This window comes from Pseudopodoces humilis, chromosome 3, assembly GCF_049639895.1.
Source record: "Pseudopodoces humilis isolate 2021_Gansu_Grassland_sample_001 chromosome 3, ASM4963989v1, whole genome shotgun sequence".
In the NCBI taxonomy this organism is placed as follows: domain Eukaryota; kingdom Metazoa; phylum Chordata; class Aves; order Passeriformes; family Paridae; genus Pseudopodoces; species Pseudopodoces humilis.
Window position 1 is genome coordinate 37,894,551 of NC_142202.1, and position 26,199 is coordinate 37,920,749.

General features: G+C 35.9%; 1 protein-coding gene across 2 annotated transcripts in view; it reads right to left on the reverse strand.

The window, feature by feature from the left end:
• The window catches only part of PRKN (parkin RBR E3 ubiquitin protein ligase), a 693,701-nt gene that overhangs the window by 445,286 nt on the left and 222,216 nt on the right, over nt 1-26,199 (reverse strand). For both annotated transcript variants that reach the window (XM_088052826.1, XM_088052827.1), the window contains exon 3: nt 21,481-21,721. In XM_088052826.1, coding sequence (XP_087908952.1) covers nt 21,481-21,721 — 241 coding nt within the window. The remainder of the gene's footprint in view (nt 1-21,480; nt 21,722-26,199) is intronic.

The following is a 26,199-nucleotide window of genomic DNA, read 5'->3' on the forward strand; positions in this document are numbered from 1 at the left end:
AATTTAATTGGAAATCAGTTTTTTGTGGAAAATGACACACACCCATACATTCACACAAGCAGTTTTCATATGAATAATTGCAACTCAAAAGGCTGAGAGCACACTTCTCAAATCAGTCTGAAACACAGTTCTGGGATTAAAATAGTTAAATTAAAGGAAAAAAGGCTTATGCTGAACTATTTAATATATGATACAATGTTTTGAAACTTAATATGAAGTTTTGGACATCTGGATATCTATTCACTCATATTTTGCTGGGGGCTCTGATTACTGGAACTGAGAGCACGACTGGATTAGACTTGGTTTAATCTAAAATCCACATCAAAAATCTAAACTGTGGTATTGCATATAAGAAGGAGGACACTTGCAAGTGACTTAATTTTACTTTTGGCAGTTTGTCTATGCAGGATCAGCAGATCAATCAATAAGAGTAAAGGTCAGTGCCTTTAGCACAATTCAAAGGTTATGCTCCATGACTTAAGAAAGCAAGAGTGCTACTGCTAGTAGAGGTCCACAATAAACAAGTTGATTTCAGACACTTATTCCTGACTTGGTCTCAACAGCAGGAAGTGAGACCAGAGTCCATTATCTATTCTCTTATCACCAGTCCTCTCCCATTGCTCCAATTTCGTATGTGGGCTGTCTAATGGGACTACTGAAACTGCTGGTTCAATTCACATTCATCCTGAGTAATTCTGTGGTGCCAGTGCTCACTGTCCTAGTTCAGTCCTATATTACAAACTGATTCCTGGCATGACTCTAATGAAACCCATCCAGTTAAACAGAACCATCTTATTGAGTACATGAGCTCTTACAACATAAAATAATTTCTTAATTGGCTCATGCCTTTCCTGATCCAGTCCTCTACTCCCTGCTGTCTTGTGTCCCTGTCTCACATTTTATGCCAAGGATTAAAATTTATTTCAAGGATTAAAACACTTGAGGCAGGAATCATGCTTTCTGTCTGCTTTGTGTTCTAAGCTCATTCCATCTGGACCCAAAGATAAAATTATTTTATTGATAATAGTCTGCAAAATATTCACAGGATAGTATGGCATAAATCAGTGTGACTGAATACTGCAGTAAAAAATAGTAGTCATGGGAGAGGCCTAAAATGAGACATATTGCTGATTTACTGTAGAGGATAAATCTTATGCATTAGCTTGATATTTGCTCTGTGCAAAAATAGACTACATTAACTCAATATTCATTTTTCTTAGCACTTTCAATTTTGTTTTCAGTTTTCATGAATATAAAAAGTCCCCCCAAACACATTCCCTGTGCACAAATTTAAAACAGAAGAAACAAATTTATAATATAATGGGTTGGAGCAGTTAAGCAGCACAGATCTATTCAGAGACACAGAATAACTTCAGAAATATCTGCTATAGCAAGGAAGCTGGAAAAGCACAACATGACAAGAAGAATGCACTGATTTTAGAAGGAATGTGTTAAATGGAGATTTTCAGCAACCCATTCACCATTTTATGCAGATGTGCAGATCACATTCTCCCAAAGTGCAGTTGCATCATTAGGTGCATGTCCTGAGCAGCATTACCAGGCAAAACAAAGACTTAATTAAAAATGCAAATGCTGCAAGTCGGCTTGTAGTACAACAGTGATGGCCAGAATTAAGCTCTTTACTGCCTTGTTCGTGTCACTGGCTATACTAGCATGGCCCTTGGCTGTGATTGCACCCACTTAGACCCTTCTTCAAAGAGAAACCGAAAGACACAGGAACAAGGAAATCTGTCTTATGCACTAGCTCTGACACATCAATATTAAAAGAAAATGTAATTATGGTACAGTGCCAGTAACCACTAAAATTACTGCAGAACCAACCATATAAGTAAATGTATGAGGCACACACCTTTTGGGTGTATAACATTAAAAGCTAATGAGAATTCAGAAAACAATCTCTAGTTTGCAATTTTCACTTCCAAATATTATCATATAAAGCCACTTATTACATGCTAGTCTTAGGAAAATGTTTGATGGTTTTCTCTATGGAGTTTATAAATTAAGTTGTCTTTACTGGCCAAAAAAAAAATAAAGTAGGATGATATGAATACAAGAAGCCTCTCATTGATCATCTGTGTCAGGATGTGTCCTGTCACCCCAATGAGACACACTCTCTTTTCTACCTCTTCAAAGCTAATTTCATCACAAATATCACATCACAAAAAGAAGTCTTAAATCTGTTTTCTCCCTTCAGTATTTTGTATAAAAAGGGGAAGTAGCTTTCTCAGATGTGTATCCCAGTGTTTTTATACTGTCTCCCCATTTAGTTTTTTAAGCTCCTTAGGACCTGAATTACTTCCTTATTTCTGTGTTGTTAATGATGACCATGCTGTGGGAGCTTTGAACATGTTAGTGATAGCTCAGACCAATTATTTTCATATGCATGACTAGTTAACAAGAAAACATTAGTCGTAATGACTATAGACTTGATCCTGAAATCTCTAATCAGTCAAAACACCCATTATAATCTCTATGACTGTTTAAGTGAATAAAATCTAAATAGGGATATTAGTAGCAAACCTACTGATTTCATTTGAACTGCATTTTCATATAGATTATACTGATTACTGAGTCTTTCCCATAATCACCTATATAAAACAGAACACAGCTACAGGAAATCATTCAACAGATTGAAAACTACATAAAGTTAGCATTGTTTCAGATTCCATTTTATTTACATTTAGAGTAGTTGTAATTTGTAAAATGTAGACTGACTGTCAGAGACCTCGGACTATTTTAGCAATTTGCACCCACATAATGAAAAATACTCAGTTAGAAGAGAAAGTTAGAAAAGTATTCTTCCAACTATGTTCACTTTAAGGACTTTCTTTGATTCAACACAGTAAGAGGAAAAACATCTGAAATACAAACCCAGAAGGCTCAAACTAGTGAAAATTTTGACAAAATGCTAAGTTAAAAAAAAAAAAAAAGTGTGTAGGTTTCACTTCTGGACCCAAAAAAATTAGAAATTACTTATAAGATGTCATTCACTTTACAAAAATACAACTGGTATGTTCTGTCTTTAAACTTTTGTCCTTTAACCAATTTTCTTCGTCTGCAAAGATTTCACAGAGGACATAGCCTTCCCCCCCAGACCCACGTATGTGGATGCACACATTTATAAACTGTTCTACCTGTGCTAGATTATTCTTTATGATGCCTATCTAATTTAGTACATGAAAATGGTATTTATTTAACAGGTAAATTAATTTAAACTGTTGTGATATGTTCTAGTGAGAAAAATTGACACTTTCATGGTTTGATTCAATTCATCCTAAAGGAGATATAAAAAAATATAAACGTGTCAGATAAATTGTGTCTAAAAGGGTCTGTTTCTCTCTGCTTAGGAATTTAGAGCCACAACATGTGGTAGAAATACCTACTTTGCAAACCTCTAAAATTAGGGAAAGTAGGGAATCACCCACTTGGAGATGCCTTGCAAAATAACTCATGACTAAGAGCTTAAGAATTCTGCAGTATGGATAACAATATGAAACCTGAAAAATCTCAACAAACCAACCACAATTCTTTTACCTGAGACTCAAATAGGATTTGCAGAATGTCTATGGATCACAGATAATTAAAGAATATGGAATACACAGCTGTTTAGAAAAAAAGCAAATGGACTTCATTGTTATAAGGACTAAAAAATTAAGAAGAGTTGAAATTTGGCTGAAGAGGATGTAATGCCTAAGAGATGGAGTATCAGAAGTTACTTGACAAAGACAATGGGACAGACATCTTTTTAATTATTTTTCAGTGAAAAATTTTGTGTGAGAAAAAACAACCAGGGGACATCTATGAATTAAAACAATGCAAAAAGCACAGGATTTGACCTATCTTAAATTACTGGAATTCAGGATATTAGTATATTTGGCTTTCTTTTCCAATCACTACAATGAAAAAATCATCTGCTTCACTTTTCTGAGCCCCAGTATAATTTACTTTCACTTTCTTTTATATTTCACCCAAATCCTTCATGATCTTGTTACCCATCTAACTTCTGTAATTACTTTTTCCCTGTCCCATTCCCTTTCCTGACCTCTGTATAAGCTTCACCCTTCTCTTACCTCTCACAATATATCTTTCTCTCCTTCACCTTGCTCTCTGATTTTCAGACAAAGGAGCAAAATTCAACATTAATGCTCATATTAACAATAAGGAGTGAAGAATTCAAAAAAGAGAAAAAAAAAAAAAAATCCCCAACAATTGTGATTATTCTGCCAGACAGCAAGACATGGGAAAAAAACAAACAAAATAAAACAAAACAAAAACAAACAAACAACAAACAAACAAACAAAAAACCCAGAAATTTCATTAAACTGCTGAAAGCTTGGCAAATAATGCATGGGAGAAAAACATGTACAACAAAGTGCTCAAGACTGAAGAGTATCAAATGGTCTCTCATAAAAATGTACATGTGGAAACCACTATGCAGCAATCATAATATCCCTACAAAGCTCCACTCTGAGCTGCTTTTTACATCATTGAAGTGACCTGTGGTAATGACAACTGCCTAGGCCTGGTTTATTTGCAGCTGAAAGCAGCAACTTCTGAGCTTAAGCCTAAGCATGTGAAGGGAAGATGCTCCAGAAGTCTGTGTGGGTTGCTCAGATCATGCAGTGTAGGCTTCAGTATGAGCAGCAGATCCAGTTGATCACAGTTTCAGCAAATAAACTAAGAAATGTTTAAAATTAAACCAGTGTTCATCAAGAACACTGGTTTAAGACAAGGCTGGTCCTACGTCAGGCCTGAAAAACAAGAATATACAAGACATACATCCAGACACAGCACACTTAAAAACATTGCTCAGGGATGCCACAAAGCAAAGGACCTGAGCTTAAATGCAGCTCCAGTGGGCCAGTGAGTCCACTGAGGGTGTGTAAGGTGCAAACCTCTGACAAGACTTACAGCAGCTCTTTCTCACACAGCTCTTTTAATAAAAGTCTAACCCAAGGTTACACAACTGCACATTTCATAACTGGCCTTTGACACAGCTAGCTAAACATCCAAGGAAGGAGGGAGGTTGAAGAAGTCAAAATAATGGCTGTTCCTACTGAGTTGTTTCTCTCTATTAGTTCCCTAATTACTTCCCATGTCCCAAAAAACCCCAGCTCTACTCAACTATGATTACAACTCAAGTAATTACAACTATGAAAGGCTGGAAACCAGCAGCAACATTCTTGCTGTTAGCTTTGTTACAGTCTGTCACCATAATATATGATATTCTGGAAAAGTTTGTTTTACAGAGTCCTCAGGGAATACATAATGAGGTAGCAAGGCTTATGGAAGATAATTGATTTATTCAGGGTACTAAAACTTTATCATTGGAAGTGGTCAAGGCCTTCTAGGATGGGGCTTTGACCAAACTGGTCTGGTGGAAGGTGTCACTGCCCATGGAAGGGGAATGGAACTAGATGTTTTCTAAGGACTTTTCCAACCCAAATAATTATATGGTTCTATGATCAAAAAAACCTTTCTCAGCAGTTTTTTTAATAGAAATTATATTGTTATTGAATAAAATGCAAAATTCTCTTGTGTTCAAATACATAGTTAAAATACAGAAACTAAAGTTCAGAAATAAATTCTTCGTTTTCTCAGCACATTCCCAAAAGAAAATTGTTCCAGGACTTGAGTATTCACCATCAGAAAAACAGAAATGAGGAGTGAAGTGACAAAGTTTGGTAGTGAAATGATTTTTTTCAGGATAGTAAAAATTAAGGCCAACCAGAAAAAACACACTGAAGACTGCAGGATGCTGAGTTACTAACTGTAAAATGAAAAAATTCATTGCAGATAAATGTGAGATGATATACATAGGAAAAATAATTTTACCTAAACAGTGATGGTCTTGACTAGTTTTCATCACACAAAAACAGGATCTTGGGGCTATAATAGCTAGGTCTATGAAAATGTCAGCTCAATGCTCAGTAGCAATCAAAAAAGTAAATTGAATGCTAGGAATTATTAAGACAGGAATCAAGAAGGGAAAAACACCCAAACAAACAAAAACAAACCAAACAAAAAAAAACCTGCCCCAGAAAACAATGTTGGACAAAAGCTGTAAAAATGTGCTCCATTTTCAGTAGCAGATGCAATTCTATCTTTGCTTTGCATTCATAAATTCAACAGACACATCTTTCACAGGACTGTCCATTAATGTACTAAATACCTTGTTAGTGCTTTTATTCTGACATTTCAGTGTGTCACAAAATGTTGCACAATAACAGTGTACCACAGAAGTTGTCTTCTCAAATTACCTGTGATACTTTTGTTTCATTTTCAATGCCCTGCATGTCAGGCTCCTCACTCTGATGCTCCCACAGAACTAGAATTTTAATAAAAATTTACTTCTCTTAGAAATCAAAGAGATGGAAAATGGCTCAGGAAAGATGTATGTAAATGTATGTAGGGAGTTGATACAATGTTTTTCAATACAGACAGAAAATACCACTACCAGCACTATTAAAATTGAACTATTTAGTTTCTGAAATGCACTATTTAATGACACAAGTAACTTATTATTTCAGTAAAAGTAATATTTTGAGGGAGCCCCTTAGCTGGTTTCACAAGTGAAAATATATTGACAATATTTCTCTTGAAGGCTTGTCCAAAAAAATGGCAGAGACTGAGTGAAAATGGCACTTCACTGTGCTCTGTTATCTCAACACAATGGCATGGTCATTGCATCACATTTATATAATGCAATACCAGGACTATATTGTAAAGGGTAAGAATGATTTTAAGAAAAAGGTCAGTTTAGAATTTCACATACCCTGTTCACATATGCTCTAAACTGGAATGTTGTATACGCAGCAACACCTTTTTGCATTTAGAAGACAGTTTTGAAAATACAAACCTAATTCAAGAGGTTTCTTTATCTCTTTAAACCATTGACCAAAAGGTTTTGGGAAATAGGGATACAGTTTTCCCAGACTATTAAAACCAGCCCAGGTATTTAAACAACGGGCAATAAACAGCAGATCTTTAAAGTAATTCAGTTGTGGCATGCTAAGAGCTAACTTCCCTCTGTAGAGGAAGGAAAACACAGAAGGAAAAGAAGACAAAGAGAAAGACAAAGTGCACTCTAAGCTCAGAGCTTAAACCTCAAAACGCCTTTAGCTTTGCATTGCCTAACAGAATTCCCTATCCACAGATTAGCTGAAAGGCAGCAAGATTCATCTCATTAAAGTTAAATGTGCAGAAAATGGAATCATAGTAATCCTCACTGACATGTTTACATGTACAGTCTGCTGAGCATCTACGTCTGTTATTTGATAAGAAGCATGGAAATAATAGTCTCAGACTTTGAAACAGTGATACCAACTAAACCTATCCTTGCAACTCTTACAGATGCCTCAACACATCTAAAAATTCCTCACAGCACGGTGATGTTACCTATGATCTAGTGATGCCCCTTGCTACGCCAAGATGCACAATTCTACACAGGAAAGCTTTGAGCTTCAGCTCATCCTTCAGGTCTTCCCCCAAAGGGGGAGACCCTTTGGGATGGCTCTACCCAAATAAACCTGTCAGCTTGATCATCTTCACAAACAAGAGGAAAACACAGTTTATTATCTACAAGGAATCAAATAGCTTCTCTATCAGAATGAATTGAGCTGATATTGAAGTTTCTAAGTAGATATATGAGATATATGTCACTTTAACTCTTAATTACCCCTTTTCCTGTTAATGCAAACCTATGATGAAGTGAGAATGCAGTAATTTGTAGGCCCTGCAAGCTTCCTCAGTAAGAGATATTATCATTATACATATGGTTCATTTACCAATATGTTCTTTGATTCATCAATCATTATATATTTTTGTACTATATGTACAGTGTCTTCAAATGTGACATCATTATTAAATGTTCATTTAATTTTAGAGACTAGATTGCATGGCAATTCTCTGCTCAAGAGTAATTTAAACCAAGTCCTGCTGTCATTCTTCAACCTGCCAGTTTTGGAAAGCGCCCTCTGCCCCATGTTAGCATTCCTACCACATGACCTGTAGAGCCTCCACTCCTCACCACCCTAGGTACAGCACAGAGCTTTAGCAGCTGCTTGCTACCCTACTCCCAATTAGTGTGACACCAAACCAGAGGCTGCCAGCTGAACTCTCAGTTGCTCCCTGAGGTGCCAATCAAGTAAACAAATTGATTTTGTAGAAGTTAGACAGAAATGCTTAAAGACTATTTTGTACATTCAACTTGAGATGTACTTGATACCTCTTAATCTCTACAAAAGCCTGTTCCCCACCTGCCATTTCATATAAACCTAAGGAAGCTGGTTTGTTGTTTTTCTTTCCATACAATGCTTTTCACAGTTTGACAAAGTTATGTCCTGGAAGGGTTCTCCTTTCCAGTGCTGAATTCCCAACACACACTATAAAGTAGGTGACATTCCTGCAGACTCTAAAAAGAAAGGATTTCATCCCAATGCTTCCCAACCTCCTTCATAAGTAAGCATTTGATCTCCCGTTGATTCTCTTGAAGAATTATGATAATCTAGAAAACAATCAAGGTATTATATCTACATCTCCAGTACCTAATGCAGATTCCTGTTCTACTATGCATCTTTGCAGGAGGCAATCAACCTTGCACTTCTGCTCTATTTATAGTATATTTATACGCCAGGGAAAGAGACTCCAGAGGGGGCTACAGGAGAATAGGGGTAGCAAAATGAAATATGAAAGAGATTGTGCAGAAAAGCAGAATGTTAGATGTTTTTAGATTTGGCAATGTTTCATGAAGATGTTTTATTTATCTACATATTGCTGGTCAAACACAGATCTTTGTGCCTGGATAGCAGATATAAAATGAGCTTGTTCACATTTACACCCCTAGATTTAGTGGACCTGAAAAATTTCTATTACAAATTAGGAGACAAAATGTTGAGGACTGATAACATTTCTGTTTGAAACAGGTTTTCTTCATTTCTATCCTAAATACTTCATAATGGTTAGAGTTATAAAGAAGACATTGCTCAGTATAAGTCAAATATTAGCTCAGCTATGGCCCTTGTAATGTTCCAAACAAGTTAACATACATAACAGTTAAAAAGTACTGTGAACAGTGCTACAGGGTTTAGAAACCAGGATAAGATGATCTATAGCTATTCATCACATTTTGGGTATCAAGTGGGATTAAAATGCAATATCCATAATCACTAATCTGCATCAAATCAGGAATTTAGATTTTAAACTTTCACAGCTGAAGATAGTGGAGATTTTGCCATTTATTTCATTATTATTAGAATAAACACAACATTCTTTTGAAGAGATCTAAGATTTGCTTAGGAAAAATCCCTGATAATGTTAATCATGACCTTCACCTGGCCATATCACCAGCACAGACTTAATTTAAAACAGTACTTATGTTCAATTCAGCTACTCCAAAAATAATTAGTGGAGGCTAACTAGTACAGCAGAGTTGCAGTGGAAAAAGGTTTGGTTTCCAAGTGATATACCTTTAAATCAGAAACCAACTGTTGCCAATTAGAGTTTTCTTCCAGTTATACATGTTGAGTATTTATTGTGTGACAAAGCTAAAGAGCAAAAAGAGGAACTGTGGCTCCTAGTACTTTAGTTGCTCAAGTGAACTTTTGATCATTTTACGATTTTGATTAAACCACCTTCATAGCAAAAAGGCAATCATCCAACACTGAAAACCAGGATACCCAGGTTTACAATAAAATTCTTGACAAATTGTGCAGTGTTGCAGGAAGCTGAACATCAATGAATACAGTATATGATGAACTGCCTCATCTTGGAGCATGATGTTCTGTTCACTCACCCTGCACCTGAAGACCCCATGTCCATATCCATATCCATATCCATATCCATATCCATATCCATATCCATATCCATATCCATATCCATATGTTTCTTTTTCTCTATTCCTGTCTTTTGACGGGTAAATGTCAAGACCCACAGAACTGACTGTTGCACCAGCAGGGCACATCATGGAAGCTTGGAAGGAGACTGACGGTGCTCAGCAGCCATAGTGGCTTTCAAGGACCTCTGGGGCACTTTGCTCCAGGATACAGCTGCCACCTTTGATATTTCAACCTATGTTTTGTTGAGTGGGAGGACAGTTAAAATACTAACATAACTACATATATATATCTCAATCTCTACCACATGGCCTTGCATTTTGCATGGACTTGCAAAGTAGTTGCAGATACGCTATTCCAGAAATGCAGAAAACATTACAGGCAGGCAGACTGTCAAAACTTAATCTGAAGAATCCATCTGCAAATACCAGTTATAGCAGTAGTTGACTGTAACTCCTAATATATTAATAATACATAACTGAAAATATATTACAGACTCAGAGAATATGTCATGTTCTCAAGATAAGACCTAAGGCTGAATACTCACAGAGATGTCAACAGTGCAGATGGGGTTGTAAGATACAGTTTCAGGTGTATCAGTACATATAAAGTTTCATATTTTTTTGAACTAGCATTTGAAAATGGTATTTTGATTGATGATTAAATAGAACTTCCAGATCCTGGATACCTCACTAAGAAAACTGTGATTCTGAGACAGTAGCTGCACAAAAAATTGGTGCCACAGCACATGTAATCCAGCTATGAAATATTCTTGTTTCGCTTGCAGGCCACTGTAGCATTCTGTCTCCTACGCAAAAAGCAGATGAAATGAAAACATTTTCTTAGTTTATTTTCCTTTCAGTTTGATAATGTGATGGCTTTGACCTATCTAGGTCAAACTTTATGTCCAGTGCCAATAGATCCCATAGAATAATACCAAGATTTCAGAAATTTGTAGAAAATATTTATCAACTGCAAACAATGATAAATGTTGCTAAATATGCATCTTCTTAATAAAATCTTAATTGCTGGGCATAATGTAGGCAGTGTTGTTTCATGACCAATGTGTAAGAAGGAAAAAGGTTTAAGCAAAAGGTTCAATGTATCTCAGAGTAGGAGGAAAGAAACCCTCCACTGAAGGGTATTTGGAAATCCACATAAAGCTGAGAGAGAATCTCAGTTTCTATTAGATATTCTCTAAAATAAAGAAAGAAAGAAGCAAACAAACACAAAGACAAAAAAACACAGGCACAAAGAATTAATAAAAACAACTGAAATCCCAGTTGGCAGTCTGTGAAGAGAATTGTGAATGGACATGAAGGTCACTACCTTGGCACTGCTAACAATGGTCACTCATGCAGTGCTGAAAATGTGAAATTTTCACTAAAACAAAGCTGATGTAAAATCCTAAAGACTTTTGGCACAGCACATGTAGGAGCATGAACTGACTTTAATTCTGCTTTTCTGTGAATAGGAATTAGAACTTCTGATTTAATTGTCCATTTTCCTACGATGATAATTTTCCTTTAAAAAAAAAAAACAAAACAACAAACAAACAAAACTGCCCCCCTGCCAAAAAAAAAGCCCAAAACAAAACCAAAAATACTCACCGCACCAAAACCAGAGAATGTCTTCCCCTTCCAGATTCCCCTTCTGTGTTTCTTTCACAGAAGTTCAAATTTAGTCCCACCAAAATTATTTGTATTTATAAGGAGAAAGAAGGGTGTGTTTTGCAAAGCTGTTTTTTTATCTTCTACTATCAACAGAATTTCTTCATCTCCTCCATGTAATTACTTTCTGTAGATCAAGCCTTTTTAATAGGTCTGTTCTCCCAATGTCCTTGCTGTGTGAGAAGAGCTCCCAATGACTTTAATGAATGCTGAGCACATGACTTGTGCACAGACTATGATTCCTGTCATTTTGAGTGCTAAGAGCTCATAACAGCGACCATATAGTGCAAGCATTATGCTGCACAGTGGCAGCAGCTACTGAGTTTTTTTGAATGAATTTTAGACATTCTTAGAATGCCATGAGATAAAGCCCTGGAGGAAGGAGGGGAACAAGAAGACTGGATAATATTCAAGGATCACTTCTGCCAAGATTAGGAGTGATGAATCCCATCACAGAGGAAGTCAGCAGGCCTTCATGGATGAATACAGAGTTCTTGCACAAACTGAAACACAAAATGGAAGCAAGGACAGGTGGCCTTGGAAGAGTACACAGAGATTGTCCAAGCAGCCAGGGATCAGATCAGGACAGCTTAAGCCCTGAAATGTGTTCAGGAATGTCAATGACAGCAAGAAAACCTTACATAGGTAGGCCAGTGATAAAAAGAACACTGGGGGAAATGTGACTGCTCAAAAAAGAAACAGCAGAGCTGATTACCCAGGACATGGAGAAGACTGAGATACTCAGTAGCTTTTTTATCTCAGTTGTTGCCAGTAAGTTCCAGACACACCACCCAAGTGGCAGAAGGCAAAGGCATGGACAGGTAGAATGAAACACTCAGGTGGAGACCAGTGACAAGTGGTGTTCCTCATGGGTCACCTTTGTTGGTAACATGAACAATGGTGCAGTGCTGTGGTGCAGTCTAGACACTGGAGGGAAAGGATCCCATCCAGAGGGACCCTGACATTTCAGAGATCCATCTACACAAACCTCATGAAATTCAACAAGGCCAAGTGCAAGGTCCTGCATGTGAGTCAGGGCAAAACCAGGCACAATCACAGGCTGGGCATGGGTTGAGAATGGGTTGAGAACATCCCTGAGGAGAAGAACTTGGCGGCGTTGGTGGATGAGAAGATGACCTGCAGCGTGTGTTCAAAGCCCAGAAAGCCACCTCCGTCCTGGGCAGCATCAAGAGAACCATGGCCAGCAGGGCAAGGGAGGTGATCCTCCCCTTGTACTCTCACAAGAATTCCCCTGAAACCCCACCTGGAGTCATGTATCCACTTCTGGGCCCTCTAGCAAAAGGATGCAGATGTGCTGGAATGTATCCAGAAGGCCAAGGAGATGATCAGAGATCTGGAGCACCTCTTTTGTAAAGACAAGCTGAGAGAGTTGGGAAGGCTCCAGGAGCCCTTATAGCAACATTCCCATACCTAAAGGGGACTACAAACAAGTAGGGGAGGGAGTTTTTGCAAGGGCATGCAGTGATAGAACAGAGGAGCATGGCTTTAAAATAACAGAGGGTAGGTTTACGTTGGATATAAGAAAGAAGTTCCTTACTGTGAGAGTGGTGAGACACTGGAACAAGTTGCCTAGAGAAGTTGTGGATGCCCCATCCCTGACATGTTGGATGGGGCTTTGAGTAACCTGGTCTAGTGAAAGGTGTCCGTGGCAGAGGGGTTGGAACTAGATGATCTCTAAGGCTCCTCCCAACTCAAACCATTCTATGATTTTATGATTTTTACTTGTGCTTCATAATTGGGCTCTTCCTGTCAAAAAAGAATCACCCTAAAACTCTATTATCAATGTTTTTATGCATAAGAGATGTTTCCTTAGTGTTACTTTCCTATTTTTCCTAGCAGCATCAGCAATAAATTCATGCCAACAATTATTCTGGAAAACATAAAATACATAGTTTTATTTAATCAGTAGATAACTTTTTCCACCTACAAATGTCATCTCCATGTTATATAGTATATAAAGAATATATATAGTATATATATAGTATATATAAAGTATATATAAAGTATATATAAAGTATATATAAAGTATATAAAATGACGCACTTGCAAAAGTGCCAAATAAAGTCCATTCATGTTGTCCCCCATAAACAATCAAAATGCATTGTAAGAATACACACCTCACCCCTTGACATAGGGGAGTCAGCAATGCTACTACTGTTCAACTAACATGGAAGGGCCTTTAAAAACAATAATTAGACACGTTCATGAGAGATAATTATGTCATGTAGAGATAAGCATTCCCGGAAGAGCTTTAGCCTCTATTAGAAAAGAGCATTTTTTACATTTTTCCTCTCAAATTAATTTCACAGACATGCAAGGTGTGATGGGAAAATGGCACCATTCTCATCAGTGTTAAAAGCATATGATATGAATGAGGTCTCTAGCATGGCACTGGCTGCAATAAATTATCAAGTGTGCGTTCTGTTTTCTGAAATGGGCTCAATTTATCATTTTATTGAAAAGGTTCCATTATGCTAATGTCTTATAAAATCACATTCTGCTGTTGCTAGAAGGTGAAGAGGGGATATCAATTTTTATAAATAGAATTTGAAAGTATTGCAGCAGTGAATTGTCAAGGGTTAATAACCCTAACAGAAGATAAAATATACATAAGAGCAAACTTCCAAGGACTTTGTAATGACAAATTTTTATAACCCTACTGGAAGCTGAATAGTTTTCTTAAGCTTAACTCTCTTAAAATAAATGTTGACAGAATTAGTAATAGTTAATTTCTGGGCTGAAAATTCTCCCTCTCTTCTCCAATTAACCCTTGAATTGACACTGGGAACTATTTTTTTCCAATGAAGATCAAAGGAGAAAATACCATTACCATTCTTGTCAACTTGCCCAGAAAACAAATCTGAAGAAGAATCAGACAGAGGTACATGGGTGATTATTTGAAAAGGGGAATACTCCTTCTCTAAATAAAAATTCCTGTAATAAGGACATTTTTTCTTCTTTTGAATTATTGTATACAAAACAGTAATGTATTAAAAAAAGAGAACTAGATTTAGATAGGAAATATGTTTGATCTCACATAATAGCAATTCTGTGATTTTGTGGTTTGTATCCAAACAATCTCCTTTTTGCTGCACATCAAAAAACAGAGTACTGTTTCAGAAACATTATCCTATTTTTAACAGGAAGCGTTTTCCTAGGGGCATGCCTTCCCTACCTTTGAACGTACTCATAGAGAATAATCCAAGGAAGTACAGCATCAAGAGGGATAATTTAATATATACTGATGTTAACAAGCTGCCAAAAGAAGGAGTTGAGTCACCATTCCTGGAGGTATTTAAAGTTCAGATGTGGCACTTAGGGACATAGTTTAGTGGTGGAATTGGTAGTGATGTCTTAACCTTTGGACTTAATGACCTTAAGGTCTCTTCCAGCCTAAACAATTCCATGATTCTATGACAGCAATATATTTCAGAAATCAAAAACAAGTGGAGCTAGAGCACTTTAACCGCTGTCTCATTGGACCATGAATAAAAACCCATCTGGATCCCACAGATTCAAACATGGATCACAGTTCAACAATTTCTGTCATACAACACTTATCAGAGAGGTTGGGAACTTAAATTTTTTGAAAAATTCTCATTCAATACATAGGAAATATTTAGTACAATTGAGTTAAATCCAATGTGTCTTTGCACTATGAAAATGTTATTGCTATACTCTTCTATTAATACATGTGGATTTTTAGACCTGAGATGCAGATACTTAAAAGATGGTTACTTTTGAAAAACATGTTCTAACGCCGTGAATATCTAGTCAGGCACAAGGTGTGAGCATTTTACATCAAGTATGTGAGCAATGTGACTACCAAGGAACAAAGAGGTGTGTAGCTGCACACATTGTTGTGTCAGGAGGCATCCATGCGACAAAATCTTGTGAAAAAGAACCAAAACATGCAGGAGGGACTAAAAGTGGGTAGAACGTCTCCCAGGTATGGAACACCCATGAAAGGTAGCTGGCAAAACAAAAAACAATGGAAGCAGTGAAGAGTACAAAGGAGATTCAGGACAGGGACAGTAGCATAAAACAATCAAATAAGAAAGGAAAAATGGAGAGGAAGAAGACAAGTGCTTTCATTCCTATTTCTCTTTTAAATGAGGTCCCAGGCCAATGAACTCAAATTTGTGACTACAACACATCAGTGCAATTAACATGGCATCAGGTTATGGCATTGTACATTGACAGAAAATTTAAGATAAAAGGTCTAACAGTGAAAGTCTAACAATTTAATGTATGTAATGAATGCACAGTGACAGCAATTAGCAATGTGCTGGACCTAATCACTGGCAGAGACAGCTGTCAATGCAGGAATTTTGTAAAAATTTGTTTTGAACTTGAAAACAGAATTGTACATACAGTAAATTTACAGTGTGTAATGAAGGCAAATGCAGCCTTGCTTCCCAGAAATTATTGGTTAAAATCAGGACTAGTACATTATTTCTCAGTTGGTATTTTATTCTGCATTTCTTAAAAAGATAAATTAATACCTTCCCTTTTCTGGGTGTAGATTGATCCTCAAATTAATATTGTATTTAATATTTAAAAATTTGCAAAATAATATATTATAAAAAATCTGAATCAAATATAGGCTAAATCACAATGTGCTGCTTGATGAATTTTCATTTAAATTAAAAGTAGTTTAATTCTAAAACAAAAGTAAACTGTCAGGGCATGAAATCCAAAAATAAATAGTAACCTAACTAGTTACTAGAATATGTCGACTGAAACAATCCATTGGTTGCATATTAAGTAATTTACTACTTTTTCTTGTACAGAAATATGAATCTTATTCAAATGGATGTCTGTGAAAGAAGACTCTGATAAGAATAATGTAAGCACCAGGAAATACTGTATTAATATTTCAAGAAATTTAAGAAAGGTCAGTATAAACACTGGGAATTTATTTTTAGAACAAAATTTTGATAACTCTAGAAAAAAAGGCCTAATTTCTAAATGTAAATCGCACAGAATACTGATTATCCTTCTCCAAACTACTGATTTACAATACCATGTATCTAAGGTATATGTCATTAATTAATAAATGTTATCATTAAGCCATAAATTATTTGTCTACATGACAAAGGGGGGAAAAAAAATCTTTATACTAATTAGTTTCCTTTGAAAAAAAATGCAGTGAATTGACATGAGAAATTTTAGAAATCCTTTTTTATCTCTTTTAAGGGAATAGTAAATTCTTAGATATTTGGATTTGTAACACAGAAAAGCAATATTAGGTCCGGGCTTCACATTTTTGCAGACAATAAAAACGTTCTTTCCATGCTGGAAGCCATTTTGAATGGATGAGTGCTCATGTTTTGATGAAATTATCAAAAAGGGATAGGAAATAGCTGCAGTTGTTCTCAGCTCAGTACTGGGTAGTGACACTCAGCCTAACACCACGTGCAAATAGGGAAGTAGATGTACACCATAACCCTGTCCAGCCTGGATCTAATTTGAGATTATAAGGTCTATAAAACTGTGAAGTGATTTTACAGTACTTCAGGAGTTTAGACTACTAATTTACTTCAAACAAATTTAACATAAAAATTTTTATCCTTTTAGACTTTTTGAGTAGAAGAGTGATAATAAAGTATAATATCAATTGCAGGTCACAGGAATTTTTAACACACAGTCATCAGAATACTATTCAAAAACTATTTAACAATGTTGGCAATTTCCATGATTACATTGATATTGGTTTTATTGTTCATCAGGGCTTGTCTCAGATGTATGCACAGATCTGACTAGCCACACCCTAAATTGTGGCTTTCCCTTACAAGTGTTTTTTCCAGTCTCTTTCATGGAGTCAGATTCTTACATCGAATAGGCACCAGTTCATCACTTCGTGCATCGCTAACAATACTGAGGTGTTGGTAATGACAGTTTCATCTGCCTTAACTGATACTTGCATTATTTGGAAAGACAAGAAGTTTTAACATATATTAAGTTTTGGCAGAGCATTTCCTAACAAGATAGAAAACAATCAATCCCTCTTTTTGCTAGAATTTACAGCTTGGCACACCTAAGTCAGTATATACCAGTACTTTATTAACTCTTCTGTGAACAGAAGAACATGGAAAAATAAAGAAACAGAGGTGCCTTGCATGCAAGCATTTGTAACAGTCTACCTAAAGAACACCACGATTTTTTTTTTTTTGGAACTGACCAGATGAACACTTATTTAAAAGTTGAAAATAAAATAACCTAAATGATGACCACATCTACTCAATTCAGACAAAATAATAAACCAGCTGATAATGGATTAACCTGGGAATTACATAAGTAACAACATTCAGGTCAGCTTACAGAAAACAGATGCTGTTGAACTAGCTCTATTTTTTTCATATTACAAATTTGCTTGACATCAGTCTTAATTTTAAAAGGGAAGGGAATGTGATTTTGCATTCTGACTTCCTGCCTAGCACTATCCATACTACTTCTAGGTTTAAGTTCTATCTTCATTTTTCAGAAAAATGTTCTATATTTTTTTTTAATGGACAAATATGGAGAATTCTTGTAAGATAAAATAACTTGCATTGGTAGTTGATTTCCTGGCATGTTAAAATCCATGTGGGGTATTTGTATTTGCTGGGTTGCACTTTCTAGACAATGAGAGCTAAAATCCTAAGATAGCTGGTAAGATCTAATATTCCCACATTACCAAATTTCCAATCCACAGATGCCAAAACAAATATAAACCAATCATGATGTGCACTTTTATAGGATTCTCATTACTCTTCTCCTGAACCCTCTAACAGTTTAGACTTCAAAACTGTGCTATACTAGTTCCAGTCATGCAAGTGTCAAAAGCAGAGAAAAAAACATATTGCCCCTCCATTCTGTTTTCTGTTTATACTTCCAAATATTCTCTTGGCTTTCTGGAATCTGAAATCATGATGCATTCTCTTGTTCAGCAGATGAGTCATACAAGCCCATATGTCTTACCGATTCATTGGTTTTCAGGTAGAAATCAGAGAATCATGGAATTGTTAAGGTTAGAAAAGACCTCTAAGGTCATCAAGTCCAACCATTATGTCTTCATCTTATACATGTATCTGCTGACATGCAATCATTATGGATCACAGTTTCATTTACTTACATTGTGTTTAATAAAGCACTTTGTTCCAGATATTGCACAGGTGCAAATTAGGAGGGGATGAGATGGGATCAAAGTCCTGTGCTGAGATTTTTTTATTTATATACCAGAAGTCACACAATGTTTTCAGAACAAAGAAACAACAAGAAAAACAAACAAACAAAAACCCCAAGAAAAACAACAACAAAACAAAAACGAAAAAACTGAGAAAAGGCATTTCTGCTACTTTTGTCTGCAAAGACAGAAACTGGGAATTCTTTGATGAGAAGATTATTTGGATCCATTTTTGTATTTTTTTCAGCTTGTTAATGACTTTCAAACTTCTGAATTTCTCACAGAGAAACACACTGTTGGCTAAAAAAAACAGTGCAAGTTAGATGCATCTCCAGACCAGTCAGAAATGGGTTTCATTACTCACACAGGAGTGGGGGTGAGCTGGGAGAAGGATGTCCTGTTACATGCTTCTGCAAAGAGCAAATGATACCCTTGGTGGAGACACACTGCCAGGCCATAAGGGTTTTTGTCTCATCAAGTGCAGCAGTTCATACTACCTAAGTATATTGCTTTTATAGTACAGTACAGCATAACAAGAGTTAGCCTCTCCCCAGGTTTGTCTGGTAAAATTTTACATTTTGGTCTCTAAGCATTCACTTCAAAAATATTATTTTTGCAGTCAAATCCTGCAAAAGTTTCTGGAAGGAGCTCTTGTGATGTGAAAATTACCAAAAACCCTTTTCCTCAGAATTCAAAGGAGGGCAAATAAAACAAAATCAGGGCAGGAACATGTGGTCAGCATAACAAATAAAAATAACAGGCTTCAGAAAGACTTGAAGTCATAGTGTTTACTGCTTCAATTAGGGAATAGCTGTGTAGCATGTCAGACTAAATAATATTAATTTAATCAATTAATTAAACCTTTGCCTCTAAATTGTATATTTAAATTTGCCATCTACACACAGAAAAATAAAGGTTATTCTTCACTCACCTGTCTAGGTTGCTACTGTAGACTGATCATTACAATCATTCATCTCCAAAGACCACAGCTTGGTAAGTGTAAATTCAGCTACCAGCCATGGTACCTGCTTTCTTCAGCCACTCATTCCCACTATTTGTCATTTCAGTTATGCCAAAGGAATTCCTAGCTGCACAGTAAAGTTTACTACAAAATTGATCTCTGGAATTTTTTTTTTTTAAATGACTGCAAATTCGTAACAAAAAATATTGCTCCCCATATTGAACAAAGGGGTGGAGCTGAACAGAAAAAAAGGACAAGTTTTAATAGTTAGAATCAAAACAAGGAAAGAAGTTAACATGCCTTTAAAAAGTACTTATTATTTACATCTTTCCACAAAGAACAATCAGTCATTAGAGTGGCTCTTCTTTTTTTCTTTTTCTTCTTATGATAAAAAGCCTTTTTAACTTAATCACAGAAAGAACTAGCCCAGGTATTTGATCAATACATTTTGTCCTCATGTATTCTGCCATGAATATATTTGATACAACAGATGACACCTATCAGTTTGTTCTTGGCTTCACAGAGTTTGTAGTCTATGGAAAAACATGTCAAATGACCTATTTTAAAAGTCCTTATACATGTATAAACTATCCTGTAATGTCAAGCACAGCTATTAAATCCCTTTACATATCATGTACAGTAATGAAAAAATAAATATGTGGTAATGTTTAAAAGCTCACACTTTTGCCTTGCTTCGGAGAGTAAGCCCAGGTTGAATCCCTGTCCCCAGTTTACCAGGTTTAAATCAGCATCCTCTCCTCTTATCTCATTACTCATTCAGATTGGGAGATGTGGATCATTAAGCTGGGTACTAATTTGCTCCTAAACTGCACTCATTCATCATTAGTTGGCAGTGAGAGGCTGACCAAGTCAGTTGTGGAATATTTCTGTGACCCTCCCATGGATTGTATATTTTCTGCATGAGCTACTTAATAAATTCTTTAGAAGTTATTTTAACAGTTTTAGTAGCCATGTTGTCAAGCAAGATGATTTCTGTTGCCAGGGCAGTCACAGAGTATCTCTTGTCATATTCATAATTTATCTTCTGTACTCTGGATATGTATGTTTGCTATTACCTTCTGTGCTGTGAAAAAAGAGTATTTGTGTACTGCTCTCTATAAAAAGACATCTCTGATGGACTATTATGATAAATCACAACTGAATCTGGTATTGCACAGAATGATGTATCCTCACTGGGGCAACACAGTGTCAGTAAGATCATTCTGCAGTAACTTGTGCCTCACATTATTTTTCACAATGAAGATACTCTCAATAATCATTTGCTGGATGAAGAAGTACAAATGTCCATAGTATGAATCATTGCCACCATGTGTTATGCCAGCAAACCTTCAAAAAGCGCTAATCAGTTGTAAATATTTTTTTATAAAATTCATGGGTGTAAAAGCATCACAACAGATTAAACACATTTGCAAGGCATGAGCTGCCCAACATTCTAATTAAGAAAACTTCTATAATGGAAATTTTGTAGAGACTATATTTTGCCTTCTCATAGACCTCTGGGGATTTTGCCATCTTATAATAATTTACAAAAATATGAGCATAATACAAGTTAGAGATAGGAGTAACACAAGAAATCACTAATTTTAACCACAAAATTATTTTGCTAGAAGACACATCAGATGCTTATCATATTAATATTGTTGTATTTTTTGTTTAATAAATCAAATAAACCATACATTTTGGGGGCTTTTTCCCTGTGGTATGGAACTAGAACCGTTTACCCTAAGAAAGAAAAAGACACATGTTTAGAAAAGTATATTGAAATGTACTAAGCCACTGAATTACCTGATTTTTCAGAGGGAAGTGAAACACTGTTTTTTCCAGGATCCAGAATAACTGCCAACCCTGCAGAGACTGAAGGGAGGATGCTTTTACTGAGATCTATGCGAGTTAAACTCTCAGGTTCCCTTTTCAAGGCTTTTAGAACACCTCCAACACAGCTATCTTCTGTTTCCTCCTTGTTATGACTGTTCTTCTGTGGACTCTGAACGATATGAACAATGCTCTGCTGGGCCAGGTCACAGTTCTGCAACACAAAATCAAAATAGCTATAAATAATTAATTGTAACATAACGGACAAAATCCCTCTATCTCAAATTTGTTATTTGTTAAATGGTCTCCAAACAATTTTGTGGAGAATTTCAGTGTGCAGTAATGGAGTTTAAAGCAAAGTGACAAGTGTAAATTGCTGGAATTAGGATTACTTGCATTGCCAAAAGGTTCACAACACTTACAAGAGCTAAATGTTTAACAAAGAAAGAGTGGACTGGAGCCAACAGCTCTAAATAAGTCAGGTTTATTGGCACAAAGTAAAAGATCTCCAGAGGGAGCACTACTAAATCAACCACTAAGAATATTCAACACTTAAGAGGCACTTGCACAGATAATGCTGAAACACACTCTTCATGCAGCAATTTTGGGTCAAACTTGATGATCACCGAGAGTTCATGAACAAGTTACTCCAAAATATTTTTATAATCAGAAATAGGAAAGATGATGCTACTGATGAAGTGTGATACTTATTTCTTCTCCATAATTTTCAGTCTAAATCTGGTTTTAGATGTAGACTCAGCATGAGTTTCCCATTCTTTCCAAAAATTACATTTAACTGCTGACTTTAGATTTAGATGTGATTTAGATTTAGAGAAAGCCTGTGGAAGATCTCATGAGTGTTGTAGTCTTTCATGATAAAACAAAAGAACTGCTAGTCATTTTAGCTCCAAATGAGACCATTTTATTGTCTCACATATACAGAAGCTTCTCCTCCTTTTCAGTTGTCATCAGAGGTGATCCTTAGATCCAAATTTCCAGATTTTGTGTCTTAGAAAATATCTGAGTAAATAAGGATCTCATGAAAGGTTAATATATGGTAAATCATCATGTCTTTCACAACTTTTTCATCATTTTCACAATACAGAACAGAAAAGAAAAATATTATGTCAGAACTAGAAATTAAAGAGATTTTAAAAGACCTATCATTAATGAAGGTCCTTCAAGAAAGATTTGTATGGATCTTTCCACAACACTCCTTGCAGGAAAAATTGTTCTTTATTCAGTGATACCTTCTGGAGACTCACACCTAATTCTCCAGTGTCATGAATGAACATAAACATCAGCCTACACAGAAAGTAAGTAGTCTGGCAAAAAATTAATTTTCTAACTCTCTGCAGCATCATTAGGTTGGCCATCTCTGTTGTGAAAAGACAGACTATTGAATCCATTTGGGAGATTCTGAAGAAGAGTTTTGAACCATTTGTCTCTGTATCTACATGATATTTAAAAACTGAAATTTGTATATGCAACTACCACACACACTTTTAATTGTGAAAGATTGCTTTATAGATATTTTAGTGCTCTTTACACCCTCATTCTCCCACACTCTCTTTTACCACTTCTATTCTGGTCTCCTTTCTGACGAGTAGTTTTCCCTCATTCTCTTATATTATTTTTCAGTACCTCTCCCTCCACACTTTCTTTCTTATGCAATGCAATTTAAGGTACAAAAATCTGGCTTTTGTTTTGTTTTAACTGAATTTTTAATAACGCACTCTCTCCTTAGTGAAGCAGTAATCAGCCAGCAGAGATTTGTCAGAGCAAGGACACTGCAGTTTTAATATTCAATCCAAGCCATTATTAGATTTCAACCTTAGAACATTATGTTGACATTAAAGGTCTCTTTTTTTTTTTTTTTGGTACAACTTGTTGCCCATAGCATTTTAACAAGATTCCCTTAAATAGTTCAATAATTCCATTCATTAACACAATATGCAAAACGTCTGTCACTCTAAAACTTCTCCCACTAAGAATACTGCACAACATTAAAGAATTTAATAATCTAAAATAAATTAATAATGGAATTAATAACTAGGCAAATGAGTAGCTCAAAAGTGATTTGCTCCATTACAGTGAGAGTTTAAAAAGAGAAATAGGTATGTATGCAAAAACTCACAACCTTGGAAACCCCTAATAAACTGCCAATCAGTCATACTCTGTTTTAATGACCACCTCTTCTGGCAGGTTTTCTTGGTTAAGTAGATCCTGTTCTGCCTTTCATTTTTTTTCTCAATATTTGCTGTTCTTCTCAGCTGGTTGTTTTGCTTTTTTTATTTTTTAAAGCTTGCATCAGTTCCCGATTCAGCTCACTGCCTGATGCTGTGCTACAATCACACTGAGGGGACAGTGCATACGAGAGAATAAAAGGGATGGAAAGAGCTACTTAAAAAAGCCAACATTCCCCACAATTCCACCACAAACTTTTTCAACCATTTTTGCTTGATCTTCACTGCTGTGCATGTATATGTATATCCCTGGGTATATCAGTTAAGTATAAAAGTACTGGTCCTTCTCAGGTTCCTTTTGCAAGCTGGAGGCTTTGTGGTCAGCTTAGAAACAATGGAAGGGCTGACAAAAAAGAACTCCATCTTACCTACTATTCTCTCTTCAGCAATATCAAGAACTACATCAGAAAAAGATGTAAAATTTGTACTTTAGGCAATTCTATAGATTGCCTGTGCTGGTGCTAATAACACCAAGGTTGTGGGTTTGATCCCTGCATGGGCCATTCACTTCAGAATTGGACTCAATTATCCTTGTGGGTCTCTTCCAACTCAGGATATTCTGTGATTTTGTATATAACCATAGAAAGAGTGCTTTTTGGTATTTCCCTTAATAATTTTCTTTAAAGGACAGGACATGCCCTATCTTAGCTTTCTTCCATCTCTTTATCTAAAACAAAAACAAGCTTTGACAGATTGAACATCACTACTGATGATGACAGTGTAGATAATAAATAGACTCAGGAAAACTTAACTAGCAGATCTCAGGATAACTTTCAAAGAAAGCAGGTAGGAGAAAGAAACAACATCCTTTGATTTTTACCCTGTGTAGATTTCATAAGGAAGTCACTGAGCAATAACAAACATGGAGTCCCAAAGCATCAGTTTTATAATGTTTTTCTGAGTACATTTGAATAGAATTTGGCATGTGTTTAAAGGAGGAAATCAATCCTCAACTTTTGTAAGAAAAGTGGTAAAACAGTACAAGAAGAAAATAAAAAAGAATTGTGATCATATGTTAATTGTGGCAAGATCTGTATGGGAATATAACCCAGCATTTCCCAGAATATGGGTGATTAATGGTTTATAGCAGATTACACTTCATGGACAATAGATGGGCTAAGTCTCCAGCTTTTTCTTTGCGAAAAGAGGTAGCATTCTAACTATTTCTGTGAGAGTTTAGGTTGTGCCTTAGGTTACTATTGTAAGATACAATTGTTTATGTCAATGTCACTTCTGTTTCCTTCATGTATTTGTTTTACGCCTCAGGAAACATTCTTTTGAGCATATCTATTATTAATGATTCTAGAGATATTGTCTTGTCTTATCTGTTGATTCAAATTAATGCCTGTGTGCCATATTCCAATGGGAAATACTACAAGCATATAAAAAGCAGATTGTGAAGTATCTTCTTTCACTAGAGCAAAGGGAACTGAGAAGATCCAAAAATTATGAAACTCACTAATAAGGACTGTTTCTTTAGAGAAAATGAGTTTTGGCCAACTTGGGAAAATGAATTCATAGCAGAGAAAAATTTAAATGAAAACTTCTTTTCATTTAAGCCTTTTACCTATTTTAATTCTTTTTTTCTGAATTCTCAAGTTGAATTTCATAAGGCTGAATCAGCACATCCTGAATGAACAACACAATATCCTTTGGTGTTTAAGTTACTCTGAAATCCTCTTGTTAGGCTCTGGGGAGACCTCACTGCAGCCTTTCAGTACTTGAAGGAGACTTAGGAGAAAAAAAACCAAAAAAACCAAAAAACCAGGGATTTTTTACATAGATAGTGACAGGCCAATGGGGAACACTTATAAACAAAAAGATTAGATGTCAGGAAGAAATTCTTCACTGAAAGGGTGGTGAGGCATTGGAACATCTTGCCCAGAGAAGCTGTGGATTCCACATCCCTGGAAGTGTTCAAGGCCAGGCTGGCTGGGGCCACATGAACTAGTGAGTGACATTCCTGTCCACAGTGAAGGGGTGGGAACTAGATAATCTTTAGTGTCCCTTCCAACCCAAACCATTCAGTGGTTCTGATAGATTTCTGTTTGATGTCCTCCACACAATATATTTCGATAGTAATACCAATACTGAAAGAAGTTTTCCTAATCTAACAAATATAAAGCCCACTAGAGAAGTCATATTTTCTTAAGTGCAATACACTTTATTTTGACAAGTTTTATTTAAAAGAAACATTAGAGCAGAAAATAGTCTGAATCTGAAGAGTTGTATGTGAATATAAAGAAACTTGTGGTGTTTTGTCTTGAAAAGGAATTTGCTAAATTTCCATTTCCTGCTAACCACGAGTTGGGATTTTTAAGGTGTTATTTTCTTATTGCACGTCTATTACAAAGCAAAAATCCTCATGCTCCATTACCTATGATTCAGTTTGAAATTCCAACTTTTATGTTACCTGGAGAGTCACACCTTTACCCATGAATCCCTG